Below are 17,920 nucleotides of genomic sequence, written 5' to 3'. Positions count from 1 at the left end.
AAGACATGGAGGGCTGCATGGTAAGAGTATATAACTAATACATTTTGCTGGCATCTATTTAAATAAACTGATATAGCTGTATTTAATTGATAGGCTATATCCCACCAGACACTCCTGACTTTGTGCCAGTATGCGTTGGGATATGTCCGGCACACTAAGTACTGCTCAGGAGAATACCTAACAACTGTGATGGCTGATATTGCGCCGGCCGACAATGCAGTACCACGCATGCGTGAGCTCCGTTACAAGCGCTTGCGCAACAGGACTATGGACAGCAGCCTACCAGTGCGCCTGTGTGGGTCCGCGCCTACGCACATCAAATGCGCCTCTGCACAGGCACGAGCCCCGTTCGGACGCGCAGGCGCACTGGGAACCAGGAGACGCCGCGATTCAAAGTGTTTTGGCGCGCGTCCTGCTTCTGCACGCCTGCGCAATCACATAGGAACGAAGGGGACACAGACATGCTGCCGAGTATATGATATACATATTCCTATTATATACCCCCACCAGTACTCCACCAGGTGTACCAAAGTAAGTGCAGATTTATGTATTTGCAAATCTTGGTAAGAAGCCTTGCCTCACTGTTTTAAGAGTGTTCTTGATTTATTAGAATTTTTTTTGACATGTGTGTTAGCTCCTCCTAGAAGAAGGGTATTTAAGCCTGGGAATGATGTATTGTCAGTTGCTTGAAAAGACCGTCCAGGTCGAAACGTCGCATGGATTTGATGGAATAAAGAAATTAATGAGACAAGAGAGTGCTGCGGTTTTACTATTTTTGGTTGCCTGCTTGGAGGGACGCTACGGACTGGCGTTCAACACCGTGTGCACCACCACATTAAGGCCAGTATACCCTTTAGTGCTGCTACACCTTCTATCCTATGTAGACAATCAAATTGGGCCCACAAATGTGTTAGGAGGAAGGGTCCAAATCGCCACTCAATGAGAGCAGAGAATATAGCTATGGGGAGGGCAGGAATGGGAATAAAGGGTCTCTGCCTTCTGTATGAGGAGCCTGGCCGTCCCTGGTCGATCTTTGTACAGCAGCAAATTGATAAACGTGCTTGCAGATATTATATATGGACCTGTTGGACATAGTCATCCAGAGGTCTGCAAGTGGTTAACATTTTCTAATGTGATACAATCTAATAAGCAATAAAATTCTAACAAAGCACAGAAAATGACACTACGTTATACCAGGTAAGTAAATTACAAATCTGCGTCTTATCTACAACGTAGTGAAAAGGCTGCTTCAGCTCTGCTTCACAAGACGCAGTTCATCATTTCTTCTCTTCGTCAATTTCCAGCAATTTAGCACTTTGGGGCTGATTTATGGGAACTGTCCAACATCATGAGAAAAACAGTTTCTTCATTTCTGCCGTGTTTGTCTTTCTACAGTCTGGTAACTTGTCAATTACTTGTTCCAGAACACTTCCAAACCTAGATACTCATCTTTACAATAAAAATAAATATCATCTAGCAACATCAAGGAATTAACCAATATGCTACAAGGGCAAGAAAATAATCCACTGGTGCTATTCCCGCAGTCAGTATTTGTAGACCGAAACCAGGAGTAGGTCCAAAACACAGAAGACATTTTATCTCTTCAGGTTCCACTCCCGTTTTAGGCTTGCAAATACTGACTGCCTGAAAGTGGCCTAAAGCCCCATGCACACGACTATATCAGTTTTACGGTCCCGCAAGTGGCGGATCTGCACAATACGGATGCGGTCCGTCTGCCGTCCACATTTTATTTGAAGACCACTGTTTTCAATTGGTCCGTGGTGCACATTTTACAGACATAGTCTCTCTTTTTGCGGAACTCACATATGGATGCAGAAAGCACATGGATTATGGCCTCTTTCAGAAGACCGTATGGCTTTTTCAGTATTTTGCAATCCATTTTTCACGGATCCGTTGTTCCGTTTTTTGTTTCCGTTTCATTTTTCCGTATGGCAGGGGTGGCCAACCCGCGGCTCCTCACACCTTTATTTGCGGCTCGCAGAGGAGATCGCTCTCCTCTACATATGCGGCTCGCAGGGGAGCGGGCCAGCTGTTTCTGTACTAGGGATGTCGCTCGCAGGTATCGAAATATCAGCAGCACAGGGGAGAAGGAAGCCGTCCCCCCCCTCCCCCCTGTGCTGCTGCCACCAATGAGAACACAGAGGGGAAGAGGAGGGGAGGGGCTTTGGCCACTGCCACCACTGAAGTTAACTCACTCATTTATTCAAATACAGGAGGCGGGTGCTGGCTGCAGAATCATATAGCCGCAACCCGACCTCTATGAGAGGTAGCTGAGATCCGCGGCAGTTAATCCCTTAGGTGCCGCACCTGAGGGGTTAACTGCCGGGTATCGCAGCGCCGTCAGAGGCCAGGTGTCGGCAATGTGATTCTGCCGGCACCCGTCTCCTGTATCTGCATAAAAAGGTCAATTGTCATTGGTGGCGCAGTGCACCCCCCCCTTTAATACGTGGAGGCCCACGCTCTGACCTGACGCTGTGCACGTCAGATCACTGTGGAGAGGGCGCCACAGTCCTCAGAGCAGCGGCAGCAGAGGTAGGATAAGCCTCCTTCAGAGTGTTTTTTTAAATTAAAGTACTGATCATGGAGGTCTCATCTGACATGGGGGTAGTGTGAGCTCAGATAAGAACCCCAAATCCTCATCAGACCCACAAAATAAGCCTCCCCAATGCTCACATAAGACACTCCCATGCTCACATCTCCCCTATGTCAAATCAAATGGGGGGCTCATCTGTCATCTGAGCACGGGGCAGTCGTCTGAGAAATCTTGAAACACATTGTGAAAAACAAAGATGGTCAGAAGTCTCACTAAAGCTGTCTACATTACAGGTAGGAAAGGTGGTTTAAATTAGGGGTGCACCGAAATGAAAATTCTGGTCCGAAACCGAAAATTCAGGATGCCCTTGACCGAAAACCGAAACCGAAACTGCCTTTTTGCCCAAATACTTTTAAAATACTTTTTTTTTAATGATTTTATTAATAATTCTTTTTCATGAATGAAATTCATCTGTGGGTGGCGCTGTTATGGAGAGGGGGATCTGTGGGTGGCGCTGTTATGGAGAGGGGGATCTGTGGGTGGCGCTGTTATGGAGAGGGGGATCTGTGGGTGGCGCTGTTATGGAGAGGGGGATCTGTGGGTGGCGCTGTTATGGAGAGGGGGATCTGTGGGTGGCGCTGTTATGGAGAGGGGGATCTGTGGGTGGCGCTGTTATGGAGAGGGGGATCTGTGGGTGGCGCTGTTATGGAGAGGGGGATCTGTGGGTGGCGCTGTTATGGAGAGGGGGATCTGTGGGTGGCGCTGTTATGGAGAGGGGGATCTGTGGGTGGCGCTGTTATGGAGAGGGGGATCTGTGGGTGGCGCTGTTATGGAGAGGGGGATCTGTGGGTGGCGCTGTTATGGAGAGGGGGATCTGTGGGTGGCGCTGTTATGGAGAGGGGGATCTGTGGGTGGCGCTGTTATGGAGAGGGGGATCTGTGGGTGGCGCTGTTATGGAGAGGGGGATCTGTGGGTGGCGCTGTTATGGAGAGGGGGATCTGTGGGTGGCGCTGTTATGGAGAGGGGGATCTGTGCACTGTTATGGAAAGGGGATATGTGCACTGTTATGGGCATAACAGTGCACAGATCCCTTTCCCCATAACAGTGCACAGGTCCCTTTCCCCATAACAGTGCACAGATCCCTTTCCCCATAACAGTGCACAGATCCCTTTCCCCATAACAGTGCACAGATCCCTTTCCCCATAACAGTGCACAGATCCCTTTCCCCATAACAGTGCACAGATCCCTTTCCCCATAACAGTGCACAGATCCCTTTCCCCATAACAGTGCACAGATCCCTTTCCCCATAACAGTGCACAGATCCCTTTCCCCATAACAGTGCACAGATCCCTTTCCCCATAACAGTGCACAGATCCCCCCTCCCCATAACAGTGCACAGATCCCCCCTCCCCATAACAGTGCCATAGACCGATCCCCCTACCCATAACAGCCCCGGCCCTGCTGCTCACAGCATCACTCACTGCATCTTTATTTTACCTTACAATCGTGACGCTCCAGTAACAACTCTGCAGGCAGAGCGGAGGGCGGCGTAACGTCACTTACTCACGTGACGCACCTGCTCCGCCCACTTTATGAATGAAGGAGGCGGAGCAGGCGCGTCACGTGAGCAAGTGACGTTACGCCGGCCTCCGCTCTGCCTGCAGAGTTGTTAGTTACTGGAGCGTCACGATTGTAAGGTAAAATAAAGATGCAGTGACAAAGTAAACCGCCCGCCCGGCGCCCGCCCGCAGATGGTGGGTGACAAATCCCACACCCCATATTTTCGGCCGATATGTAACAATATCGGCCGAAGTGGATTAGGTGCATTTTCGGCCGATATTTTCGGCTGCCGGAATTTCGGTGCACCCCTAGTTTAAATGTTTGATAACTCAATTGCAGTAATACTGTCGTGTGCACGCATATTTGTGTAAATGTATAGCTTGTGGCTCCTGGCAGTCATACGTTTTTTTTTTTCCTGGCTCTTTGGATAGGTAAGGTTGGCCACCCCTGCCGTATGGCATATACAGTATACAGTAATTACATAGAAAAAATTGGGTTGGGCATAAAATTTTCAATGGGTGGTTCCGCAAAAACGGAACGGTTACGGAAGACATACAGAGTACATTCCGTATCTGTTCCAAGTTTTTTTTGCGGACCCATTGATTTGAATAGAGCCAAGGAACGTGACTTGCGGGCAATAATAGGACATGTTCTATCTTTGAACGGAAAAATGGAAATACAGAAACGGAATGCATATGGAGTACATTGTTTTTTTTTTTTTGCGGAACCATTGAAATAAATGCTTCTGTATACGGAACGAAAAAAATGGCCCGCAAACGAAAAAAAAAACGGTCGTGTGAAAGAGGCCTATCAGTGTGTTTTCCACGTCTGTATGTCCGTTCTGCAAAAAGATAGAACATGTCCTATACTTGTCAATGGTTCCGCAAAAAATGTGGATACAACAGACAGCATCTGTATTTTGAGGAGCAGAGATTAACGGACTGCAAAATGGATACAGTCGTGTGCATGGGATCTAAGCAGAAAGAGTGGCAAGGAGGTGGTACACCATTCAGATGAGAACCCAGCAGCAAAACTACAGTGGTTTATCCCAAACAGCCACATTTTTTTAGCCAGTCTAGGAGAAGAACATAAAAACAATGTGCTACAATCTGCCATAATTCACGATAAACCACTGTGTCTGGTTTGGGTACTGTCCACTGAAGCCATCTCGTGACTGCAGCCCACGTTTTATTTCCACATAACTATAGAAGATGAGCACCCCAAACAGAGGTATTCCTCAATCACAGCAGGCTTACCTAAGACTCCACACAGGTAGAGAGAAGGTGGCATTACCAGTATGAGCCTACAAAATAATGGCAAGGACAAAAGATGTACTACTCAAGGAGATCCTCACATTACACTGAGAAATAAGTCCACTCAACATATATTTCAGAACAGAAAAGGAAAAAAATAAAATAAATGGAGATGGGGGTGGATTATAATGAACAGGAAGAAAATAATTGTCTTTAGCAAAAACCTAATTAAAGGAGTATTCATTGTATAGAGTATAAAAAAATAAATTTGCCATCTGCAAGCGGTTTAAAAAAAAAAAAAAAAAAAAAACCACGTTCCAGTGAAGAGTAATGACAATTACTGACGAAGTATAGCGCCACCCGGTGCTCAATGTCTACAACAATATGCATGCCCTCCTAATTCACTGCTCAATGGTAGACATTAGACACGTGCTGTTCAGTGCAGGGCAGCTACAAGGAACAGAGCAAATAGCATGGCAGAGAAGAGCTGCAGGAGAAGTAAGAAGCTGCCAGAAGAGGAGGAGAGGGATTCTGGTCAAAGCAGTACCAAGGAGAGGGGAACATAGAGCCCCAAAAAATAATTAATGAAAAGGTTTTTTTACTTTTTGCAAACAGTAAAAGCTTAAAAAAGTTTTCTGCATGATCCTGGAAAACAGAAACCCTGCAGAGAACAGAAGGCTTAAAGGGAATCTGTCACCAGCAACCTCCCTATCCATAGACACATAGCTGTGGGTCATCTGATTAAAACGCTGGTATTCTTTTGTTGATGCAAGGTGCCATGCCCAAGTTATGATACTTTTTCTTAAGATGAAAATTAGGCCTTTGGTGCAATTAGGGCATCACCATTGCTCTTGTTGCACCCAAGCTCCACTCCTTTCTGTGGCAAGACCCTCTTTTGCTGCTTTGATTGACAGGACCAGGCAGTGGCAAAGCAGTGAGGGAGGGACTGGCCACAGAAAGGAGTGGAGTTTGGGTGCAACGAGAGCAGTGGTGACGCCCTCATTACGCTACACAAAGGTCTGACTTGCATATTAAGAAAAAGTGAGAAACAGAGCCTCGGATCAACCAAAGAAAAATAACATTTTAATCAAGTGAACTAAAGCTATGCGCCTGATTTATCATTATTTTTCTCTAATTTTCTGGCATGAAAAAGTCAAAAACAAAAATATTTTGCATAAGTGGCATTTTTCCACTGCCTTCTCCACTTTACTGAAAAGGTGACGTGGCTGGCAGCCCTGTCACATTATATTCATCTACTCCAGAAAACTGGTGTACAAGACGGAAATCTACTCCAGCCAAGCGATGGCGTAGATTTCACTTCAGGTGCACAGACTGCTGAAGACTGTGCCTAATTTTGGGGCGAGGCGTACACCTCATCACAAATTAGACACAGCCTCCAGCAGCGCACAGGGTTATCACAGACAAACAGTTTGATAGGGAGGTCGCTGGTGACGGATTCCCTTAGTCTCCCGTTCTGCTCTATCGTCAACTCTAGACTGATGGAGGAGGCGAGGCTTAATTTTCAGTCTGTCCCGCTGCGGACAGAGCACCAGTCCCCGATCTCACTTGTTTCAGGGCAGTGCGGAGGAGGATTGGGAACATGAAAGATCTCCTGTGACGTGGAGAAGATTTCTTTATTAATGTAATGAGAAAAAATAGAACCGATGGAAGGGTGGGGGTGGGCAAATGGAGGAAGTGCTGTTTGTTTGTTTGTTTCTTTTTGTTACGTGCTCCTTTAAAACAGCTATTAGCCTTTGAAGACTCTAAGCATTTAGATGATTGATAGGATAACCTCTTCAAATCCACTGATGGTTAGCTCTGCAGTTAAGGGGGGGGGTCTCAGAGATAACTCCTTTCAAAATGGAGGCATCACAGTGATCAGCGGAACCTACCAAGGGAAGCCTTAGCCAACCAGACATTATAGTATTAGATTCCGCCCATTCAGATGAAAGACGGCCCATATGACACATGAAAACGGAAGCCACTCTCAGCTGTGGAGGTCACTGTTAAAGAGGCGGGCACTGTGGATGTTACTGTTAAGGGAGCAGGGTACTGTGAGGTCACTGTTAAAGGGGCGGGCTGCTGTGAAGGTCAAAGTTAAGGGGATGGGCTGCTGTGGAGGTCCCATTTTAAAGTGGCGGGGCACTTTGGGGGGGGGGGGGGGTCAGTGTTAAGGGGTGGGGGACTGTGGAGTTCACTGTTAAAGGGGCGAGGTGCATTAGAGGTCACTGTTATGGGGGATACTGTCGATATCTTTTAATGACACACACAAACGTTAAATGAAATAGATGAAATATACCCGTGTAAGAAATATAAATCATGCTATGCAGAAAAACCAATGGCTGCGTAGTCTGCACTCAATCAATGTTATCAGCCAAGGGACACACGCAGAAGGAAAGGGTTCTGCATGAAGAAAATCTCCCTCTTCTGATACGCTCATGAATATGTTATTTATTCATCTGTGAATGTAGTCAGTAGACACTTCATACAAACCAGTTTTAACGTTGGGTTTAGTGATCCTTTAAATCTGCTACAGAGCTTGGGTTAATTCTGCGCTCCGATTTCCCAGATCAACAAGCTGCGGTTTACTTCATCCTGTCAAAGGCTAAAAGTAGGACTATTTTTACTGCAACAATCCATAAGATCTTGCAGTCGGCACCTATCAAACATGGCCGCCGGTTCCCCATTATCTAAAGCAGATAATCATTGCACACAGCGAAGGCGAATGCCAGTCCTTGGTGCAGCGTTACAGGCTACCCACAGTTAATTGCCTTGATGTCAACAATGCAGCTTTTCAAACCAACCCCATCAATCGTACAGGCGCTTGGGAGCCGAAATCAATTGCTTTCCTGACAGTAATTGAAAGCAAGCTACTTAAAATCGAGTTATGTTGATGGCAAGAAGGATACCCATGCCGTACGTTAAAGACAGAAAAATATCTCCACACCTGCTCTCCAAGTGAGCAGAGAAAAGCAAAGGTTCTTAGTAACTCCAGCACAACGCCAAATCCATCAATCCGTTATGACGTTACTAATATATTTTCAACGAAACTTGGTATACGCATCTCTTGCTACCTGGAAAGAAAGAAATCCATTCTCTAGGACGTACCGTTCCTGAGATATTCCCAAAAAAATGACCTGCATTAGCCAAAAGAAGCCTGCAAGCCCTTCTCTTCATATCCCAACTGCCATACACACGGTCACATGTCCCTAATCAGCCAATAGAAGCTCACAGGCCCTTAGTCTCCACATACACACAGTTTTACTCCAGGTTTCCATAACAACCCAGCCATTTTTCATCACTGCTGTAGGTCAGCTTTAGGCACAACTACATAGGCACAACTACATTGCAACATGTGTCGCAACAATTTTTATAATGATAGTCTATGGTGTTGCACTGCGACATGTGACATACTGCGCCGCAACAGTCACAGAAAAATCCATCTTGGATGGATTTTTTGCGACCGTCATGTCGCAGTATGTCACATGTCGCAGGACAACACCATAGCCTATCATTATAAAAATTGTTAAGACAAAATGTTGCGCGTGTAGCCCTAGCATTAAAGGGGCGGGGCGCTGTGGAGGTCACTGTTAAGGGAGCAGGGTACTGTGAGGTCACTGTTAAAGGGGCGGGCTGCTGTGAAGGTCAAAGTTAAGGGGATGGGCTGCTGTGGAGGTCCCATTTTAAAGTGGCGGGGCACTGTGGGGGGTCAGTGTTAAGGGGTGGGGGACTGTGGAGTTCACTGTTAAAGGGGCGAGGTGCATTAGAGGTCACTGTTATGGGGGATACTGTCGATATCTTTTAATGACACACACAAACGTTAAATGAAATAGATGAAATATACCCGTGCGAAGCCGGGTTCTTCTGCTAGTACTCATATAAATGTGTATTCCAACATTAGAAGAAGCTGCAAAAGGACAATGCAGAACGACTGCATCCTATATTCGGAAAATTAGGGCTCTGGCTGGCAAAGTACGGGTCACCTGACTGGCACAAAACGGAGACAGAACCTGGTTTGTGTGGAGCAGCTCCACGTTGGCGGTATATTGTACAGTCTGGCTTCTCGGTACTTATTTAGTGGTATGAGACTCTTTGCCGACAGTCTAGAAAATGACTAAAGATTTGCATGTGAATGCCACGATCTCTGGATATAAATGAACGTCGCGGCTCTACTACCCAATTGCTTTGAAAGATCCGTTTAGGACGAGCTGTGAACGCACCTTTCAGCGGCCCGATGCAGCCATAAAATATGCACTGCTAAGGAGAAGTTTTTCTAGCCTGCCACATTTAGCACCGTAGGTGGCAGCACAATTGCTGCCATTTATCACAGCCAATAGCAGGAAGAAGCATATGAACCACCGACATCCTGCACAATCAGATGCAGAATGTGACTAGATGGGGAAAATACATTAGTCTTCTCACTCAGGCCAGGCAACGTATCATCAACGCTTTGCTCACTTTCTAATATGCTTTTGATATCCTTGGTGACAAATTGCTCAGGGTGGGGAAAAAAAAAAGGTCTCTGCTCCAGAAGAACTGGAGCTGGACAGCACGGGCCACGTATATAGACAAGCGACATAAAAGCACAATAACTGAGAAGCCAAAGCGTTCCTCTACATCTTATGTTCTTGAATATGGGGATGCGGAGACAAAGGTAGAAGAGAACACCGTCATAACCAAAGGCAGAAATAAAAGATGCCAAACACAGATCAGGAATACAGCTCAGTATAAATGGATTACTGACAAACTGACAAGTCCCCTTTCTGAACTTCAGATAAAAATGGCCCCATCCACCAATTAGAAACACTAATAAATTAGAGGATTTTAGACATGTCACATAAAAATCATGGAAAGAATAGAAGTACAGTATAAAAGCGTGGAGTATTACAAATCGGATATCAGGAAGGCGTTTCTTACCGGTAAGCACAGCTTTCGCTGAAGGATCAGCCAGGTCCAGGGCAGATTTGCCATCGGTGTTCCGGATGCTGGGATCAGCGCCGTGCTGCAGCAGTACTGTACAGGGAAAACAGAAACAGCGTCTGATCTCTGGGAAGCACAGGTTACTCACAGCAGAGACTTTCATCGGCATACTGCTACAATGCATATTCATTTCCCTCCTTTTCTTTGTCGATTTATTAGCGAACCACGGCAGAGACTCAAATGAGAAGATAAAAAACAACAAGTTGACTAGTCAAGGTATGTGAGCGCCACGTGATCCTGCCTAGCAGCCAGAAATCTGGGTATCCAGCCATACAGAGTTTCTCCCATCCCTCCCCCTCCTGTAACGGAGAAGCAGCAAGCACCCGGGCTCATGCTGACACGCAAGATGCATCTGATGCTGCTCCATCAGACACCGCTCATTGATGGCAGTACGGTCTCTGCCTTGCAAATAAACCCCCCTAAAGAGCATGGCACTTCCTTATACAGCAAAGATTTACCAGGAATGGCACATGCCCTCTTCTATCAAATGGTCTTCCTGGATTGGAGGCTGTTGATGTCTTTGCAAGAATTTTGCAGAACTCAATCTTGTATGATAGGTGCAATTGATCTTTTAATACCAAAGAAAGAAAAAAGTATGGATGTATAGATAGAGACACACACACACGAGAGAGAGAGAGAGAGAGAGAGAGAGATTCTCTCTCTCGTGTGTGTGTATATCTCTCTCTCTCTCTCGTGTGTGTGTGTATCTCTCTCTCGTGTGTGTGTGTATCTCTCTCTCTCTCTCGTGTGTGTGTGTGTATCTCTCTCTCTCTCTCGTGTGTGTGTGTGTGTGTATCTCTCTCTCTCTCTCTCGTGTGTGTGTGTGTGTATCTCTCTCTCTCTCTCGTGTGTGTGTGTGTATCTCTCTCTCTCTCTCGTGTGTGTGTGTGTATCTCTCTCTCTCTCTCGTGTGTGTGTGTGTATCTCTCTCTCTCTCTCGTGTGTGTGTGTGTATCTCTCTCTCTCTCTCGTGTGTGTGTGTGTATCTCTCTCTCTCTCTCGTGTGTGTGTGTGTGTATCTCTCTCTTTCTCGTGTGTGTGTGTGTATCTCTCTCTCGTGTGTGTGTGTGTATCTCTCTCTCGTGTGTGTGTGTGTGTGTGTGTGTATCTCTCTCTCTCTCTCGTGTGTGTGTGTATCTCTCTCTCTCTCTCGTGTGTGTGTGTGTGTGTGTGTGTGTGTATCTCTCTCTCTCTCTCGTGTGTGTGTGTATCTCTCTCTCTCTCTCGTGTGTGTGTATCTCTCTCTCTCTCTCGTGTGTGTGTATCTCTCTCTCTCTCTCGTGTGTGTGTGTGTATCTCTCTCTCTCTCGTGTGTGTGTGTATCTCTCTCTCTCTCTCTCGTGTGTGTGTGTATCTCTCTCTCTCTCTCGTGTGTGTGTGTGTATCTCTCTCTCTCTCTCGTGTGTGTGTGTGTGTATCTCTCTCTCTCTCTCGTGTGTGTGTGTGTATCTCTCTCTCTCTCTCGTGTGTGTGTGTGTATCTCTCTCTCTCTCTCGTGTGTGTGTGTGTGTGTATCTCTCTCTCTCTCTCGTGTGTGTGTGTGTGTGTATCTCTCTCTCTCTCTCGTGTGTGTGTGTGTGTGTGTATCTCTCTCTCTCTCTCTCGTGTGTGTGTGTGTGTGTGTATCTCTCTCTCTCTCTCGTGTGTGTGTGTGTGTGTGTATCTCTCTCTCTCTCGTGTGTGTGTGTGTGTGTGTATCTCTCTCTCTCTCTCGTGTGTGTGTGTGTGTGTATCTCTCTCTCTCTCGTGTGTGTGTGTGTGTGTATCTCTCTCTCTCTCTCGTGTGTGTGTGTGTGTATCTCTCTCTCTCTCTCGTGTGTGTGTGTGTATCTCTCTCTCTCTCTCGTGTGTGTGTGTGTATCTCTCTCTCTCTCTCGTGTGTGTGTGTGTGTATCTCTCTCTCTCTCTCGTGTGTGTGTGTGTATCTCTCTCTCTCTCTCGTGTGTGTGTGTGTATCTCTCTCTCTCTCTCGTGTGTGTGTGTGTGTATCTCTCTCTCTCTCGTGTGTGTGTGTGTATCTCTCTCTCTCTCTCTCGTGTGTGTGTGTGTATCTCTCTCTCTCTCTCGTGTGTGTGTATCTCTCTCTCTCGTGTGTGTGTATCTCTCTCTCTCTCTCGTGTGTGTATCTCTCTCTCTCTCTCGTGTGTGTATCTCTCTCTCTCTCTCTCGTGTGTGTATCTCTCTCTCTCTCTCTCGTGTGTGTATCTCTCTCTCTCTCTCGTGTGTGTATCTCTCTCTCTCTCTCTCGTGTGTGTATCTCTCTCTCTCTCTCTCGTGTGTGTATCTCTCTCTCTCGTGTGTGTATCTCTCTCTCTCTCTCTCGTGTGTGTATCTCTCTCTCTCTCTCTCGTGTGTGTATCTCTCTCTCTCTCTCTCGTGTGTGTATCTCTCTCTCTCTCTCTCGTGTGTGTATCTCTCTCTCGTGTGTGTATCTCTCTCTCGTGTGTGTATCTCTCTCTCGTGTGTGTATCTCTCTCTCGTGTGTGTATCTCTCTCTCGTGTGTGTATCTCTCTCTCGTGTGTGTATCTCTCTCTCGTGTGTGTATCTCTCTCTCTCGTGTGTGTCTCTCTCTCTCGTGTGTGTCTCTCTCTCTCGTGTGTGTCTCTCTCTCTCGTGTGTGTCTCTCTCTCTCGTGTGTGTCTCTCTCTCTCGTGTGTGTCTCTCTCTCTCGTGTGTGTCTCTCTCTCTCTCGTGTGTGTCTCTCTCTCTCTCTCTCGTGTGTGTCTCTCTCTCTCTCTCTCGTGTGTGTCTCTCTCTCTCTCTCTCGTGTGTGTATCTCTCACACACGAGAGAGAGAGAGGTACACACACGAGAGAGAGAGAGAGAGAGAGAGATACACACGAGAGAGAGAGAGAGAGAGATATACACACGAGAGAGAGAGAGAGAGATATACACACGAGAGAGAGAGAGAGAGAGAGAGATACACACGAGAGAGAGAGAGAGAGAGAGAGAGAGAGAGAGAGAGATACACACGAGAGAGAGAGAGAGAGATATATACACACGAGAGAGAGAGAGAGAGAGAGAGAGAGAGATACACACGAGAGAGAGAGAGAGAGAGATATATACACACGAGAGAGAGAGAGAGAGAGAGAGAGATATACGAGAGAGAGAGAGAGATATACGAGAGAGAGAGAGAGAGAGAGAGAGAGATATACACACGAGAGAGAGAGAGAGAGAGAGAGAGATATACGAGAGAGAGAGAGAGAGAGAGATATACGAGAGAGAGAGATATACGAGAGAGAGAGAGAGATACACGAGAGAGAGAGAGAGAGAGAGAGAGAGAGAGATACACACGAGAGAGAGAGAGAGAGAGAGAGAGAGATACACACGAGAGAGAGAGAGAGAGAGAGAGAGAGATACACACGAGAGAGAGAGAGAGAGAGAGAGAGAGAGATACACACGAGAGAGAGAGAGAGAGAGAGAGAGAGAGATACACACGAGAGAGAGAGAGATACACACGAGAGAGAGAGAGAGAGAGAGAGAGAGATACACACGAGAGAGAGAGAGATACACACGAGAGAGAGAGAGAGATACACACGAGAGAGAGAGAGATACACACGAGAGAGAGAGAGAGATACACACGAGAGAGAGAGAGAGAGAGAGAGAGAGAGAGAGAGATACACACGAGAGAGAGAGAGAGAGATACACACGAGAGAGAGAGAGAGAGAGAGAGATATACACACGAGAGAGAGAGAGAGAGATATACACACGAGAGAGAGAGAGAGAGAGAGAGAGAGATACACACGAGAGAGAGAGAGAGAGAGAGAGAGAGAGATACACACGAGAGAGAGAGAGAGAGAGAGAGAGATACACACGAGAGAGAGAGAGAGAGAGAGAGAGAGAGAGAGAGATACACACGAGAGAGAGAGAGAGAGAGAGATATATACACACGAGAGAGAGAGAGAGAGAGAGAGAGATATACGAGAGAGAGAGAGAGATATACGAGAGAGAGAGAGAGAGAGAGAGAGATATACACACGAGAGAGAGAGAGAGAGAGAGAGAGATATACGAGAGAGAGAGAGAGAGAGAGATATACGAGAGAGAGAGATATACGAGAGAGAGAGAGAGAGAGAGAGAGATACACACGAGAGAGAGAGAGAGAGAGAGAGAGAGAGATACACACGAGAGAGAGAGAGAGAGAGATATATACACACGAGAGAGAGAGAGAGAGAGAGAGAGATATACGAGAGAGAGAGAGAGATATACGAGAGAGAGAGAGAGAGAGAGAGAGATATACACACGAGAGAGAGAGAGAGAGAGAGAGAGATATACGAGAGAGAGAGAGAGAGAGAGAGATATACGAGAGAGAGAGATATACGAGAGAGAGAGAGAGATACACGAGAGAGAGAGAGAGAGAGAGAGAGAGAGATACACACGAGAGAGAGAGAGAGAGAGAGAGAGAGATACACACGAGAGAGAGAGAGAGAGAGAGAGAGATACACACGAGAGAGAGAGAGAGAGAGAGAGAGAGAGAGATACACACGAGAGAGAGAGAGAGAGAGAGAGAGAGATACACACGAGAGAGAGAGAGATACACACGAGAGAGAGAGATACACACGAGAGAGAGAGAGATACACACGAGAGAGAGAGAGATACACACGAGAGAGAGAGAGAGATACACACGAGAGAGAGAGAGATACACACGAGAGAGAGAGAGAGATACACACGAGAGAGAGAGAGAGAGAGAGAGAGAGAGAGATACACACGAGAGAGAGAGAGAGAGATACACACGAGAGAGAGAGAGATACACACGAGAGAGAGAGAGATACACACGAGAGAGAGAGAGATACACACGAGAGAGAGAGAGAGATACACACGAGAGAGAGAGAGAGAGAGAGAGAGAGAGAGATACACACGAGAGAGAGAGAGATACACACGAGAGAGAGAGAGATACACACGAGAGAGAGAGATACACACGAGAGAGAGAGAGATACACACGAGAGAGAGAGAGAGATACACACGAGAGAGAGAGAGAGATACACACGAGAGAGAGAGAGATACACACGAGAGAGAGAGAGATACACACGAGAGAGAGAGAGATACACACGAGAGAGAGAGAGATACACACGAGAGAGAGAGAGAGATACACACGAGAGAGAGAGAGAGATACACACGAGAGAGAGAGAGAGATACACACGAGAGAGAGAGAGAGATACACACGAGAGAGAGAGAGATACACACGAGAGAGAGAGAGATACACACGAGAGAGAGAGAGATACACACGAGAGAGAGAGAGATACACACGAGAGAGAGAGAGATACACACGAGAGAGAGAGAGATACACACGAGAGAGAGAGAGATACACACGAGAGAGAGAGAGATACACACGAGAGAGAGAGAGAGAGAGAGAGAGAGATACACACGAGAGAGAGAGAGAGAGAGAGATACACACGAGAGAGAGAGAGAGAGAGAGATACACACGAGAGAGAGAGAGAGAGAGAGAGAGAGAGAGAGAGAGAGATACACACGAGAGAGAGAGAGAGAGAGAGAGAGAGATACACACGAGAGAGAGAGAGAGAGAGAGAGATACACACGAGAGAGAGAGAGAGATACACACGAGAGAGAGAGAGAGAGAGAGATACACACGAGAGAGAGAGAGATATACGAGAGAGAGAGAGAGAGATATACGAGAGAGAGAGAGAGAGAGAGAGAGAGAGATACACACGAGAGAGAGAGAGATACACACGAGAGAGAGAGAGATACACACGAGAGAGAGAGAGATACACACGAGAGAGAGAGAGAGAGAGAGATACACACGAGAGAGAGAGAGATACACACGAGAGAGAGAGAGATACACACGAGAGAGAGAGAGATACACACGAGAGAGATACACACGAGAGAGAGAGAGATACACACGAGAGAGAGAGAGATACACACGAGAGAGAGAGAGATACACACGAGAGAGAGAGAGATACACACGAGAGAGAGAGAGAGAGAGAGATACACACGAGAGAGAGAGAGAGAGAGATACACACGAGAGAGAGAGAGATACACACGAGAGAGAGAGAGATACACACGAGAGAGAGAGAGATACACACGAGAGAGAGAGAGATACACACGAGAGAGAGAGAGATACACACGAGAGAGAGAGAGATACACACGAGAGAGAGAGAGAGATACACACGAGAGAGAGAGAGAGAGAGAGATACACACGAGAGAGAGAGAGAGAGAGAGAGAGAGAGAGAGAGAGAGATACACACGAGAGAGAGAGAGAGAGAGAGAGAGAGATACACACGAGAGAGAGAGAGAGATACACACGAGAGAGAGAGAGAGATACACACGAGAGAGAGAGAGAGAGATATACGAGAGAGAGAGAGAGATACACACGAGAGAGAGAGAGAGAGAGATATACGAGAGAGAGATACACACGAGAGAGAGAGAGAGAGATATACGAGAGAGAGAGAGAGATACACACGAGAGAGAGAGAGAGAGATATACGAGAGAGAGAGAGAGAGATATACGAGAGAGAGAGAGATATACGAGAGAGAGAGAGAGAGAGAGATATACGAGAGAGAGAGAGAGAGAGAGATATACGAGAGAGAGAGAGAGATATACGAGAGAGAGAGAGAGAGATATACGAGAGAGAGAGAGAGAGAGAGATATACGAGAGAGAGAGAGAGAGAGAGATATACGAGAGAGAGAGAGAGAGATATACGAGAGAGAGAGAGAGAGAGAGAGAGATACACACGAGAGAGAGAGAGAGAGAGAGAGATACACACGAGAGAGAGAGAGAGAGAGAGAGAGAGAGAGAGAGACACACGAGAGAGAGAGAGATACACACGAGAGAGAGAGAGATACACACGAGAGAGAGAGAGATACACACGAGAGAGAGATACACACGAGAGAGAGAGAGATACACACGAGAGAGAGAGAGATACACACGAGAGAGAGAGAGAGATACACACGAGAGAGAGAGAGAGATACACACGAGAGAGAGAGAGAGAGATACACACGAGAGAGAGAGAGATACACACGAGAGAGAGAGATACACACGAGAGAGAGAGAGATACACACGAGAGAGAGAGAGATACACACGAGAGAGAGAGAGAGAGATACACACGAGAGAGAGAGAGAGATACACACGAGAGAGAGAGAGAGATACACACGAGAGAGAGAGAGAGAGAGAGAGATACACACGAGAGAGAGAGAGATACACACGAGAGAGAGAGAGAGAGATACACACGAGAGAGAGAGATACACACGAGAGAGAGAGAGAGAGAGAGAGAGAGAGAGATACACACGAGAGAGAGAGAGATACACACGAGAGAGAGAGAGAGAGAGAGAGAGAGATACACACGAGAGAGAGAGAGATACACACGAGAGAGATACACACGAGAGAGAGAGAGAGATACACACAAGAGAGAGAGAGATACACACGAGAGAGAGAGAGAGAGAGATACACACGAGAGAGAGAGAGAGAGAGAGAGAGAGATACACACGAGAGAGAGAGAGAGAGAGAGATACACACGAGAGAGAGAGAGAGAGAGAGATACACACGAGAGAGAGAGAGAGAGAGAGAGAGATACACACGAGAGAGAGAGAGAGAGATACACACACGAGAGAGAGAGAGAG

At 46.8% G+C, this 17,920-nt stretch overlaps 1 protein-coding gene across 3 annotated transcripts in view; it reads right to left on the bottom strand.

The window, feature by feature from the left end:
- Nucleotides 1-17,920, bottom strand: part of TNKS (tankyrase) — a 246,026-nt gene that overhangs the window by 166,617 nt on the left and 61,489 nt on the right. For all 3 annotated transcript variants that reach the window (XM_040417872.1, XM_040417873.1, XM_040417874.1), the window contains exon 3: nt 10,285-10,380. In XM_040417872.1, the coding sequence (XP_040273806.1) occupies nt 10,285-10,380 (96 nt within the window). The remainder of the gene's footprint in view (nt 1-10,284; nt 10,381-17,920) is intronic.

The sequence above is a fragment of the Bufo bufo genome, chromosome 2 (genome assembly GCF_905171765.1).
Source record: "Bufo bufo chromosome 2, aBufBuf1.1, whole genome shotgun sequence".
Lineage (NCBI taxonomy): Eukaryota > Metazoa > Chordata > Amphibia > Anura > Bufonidae > Bufo > Bufo bufo.
This window is presented reverse-complemented; position numbering and strand designations above follow the sequence as displayed.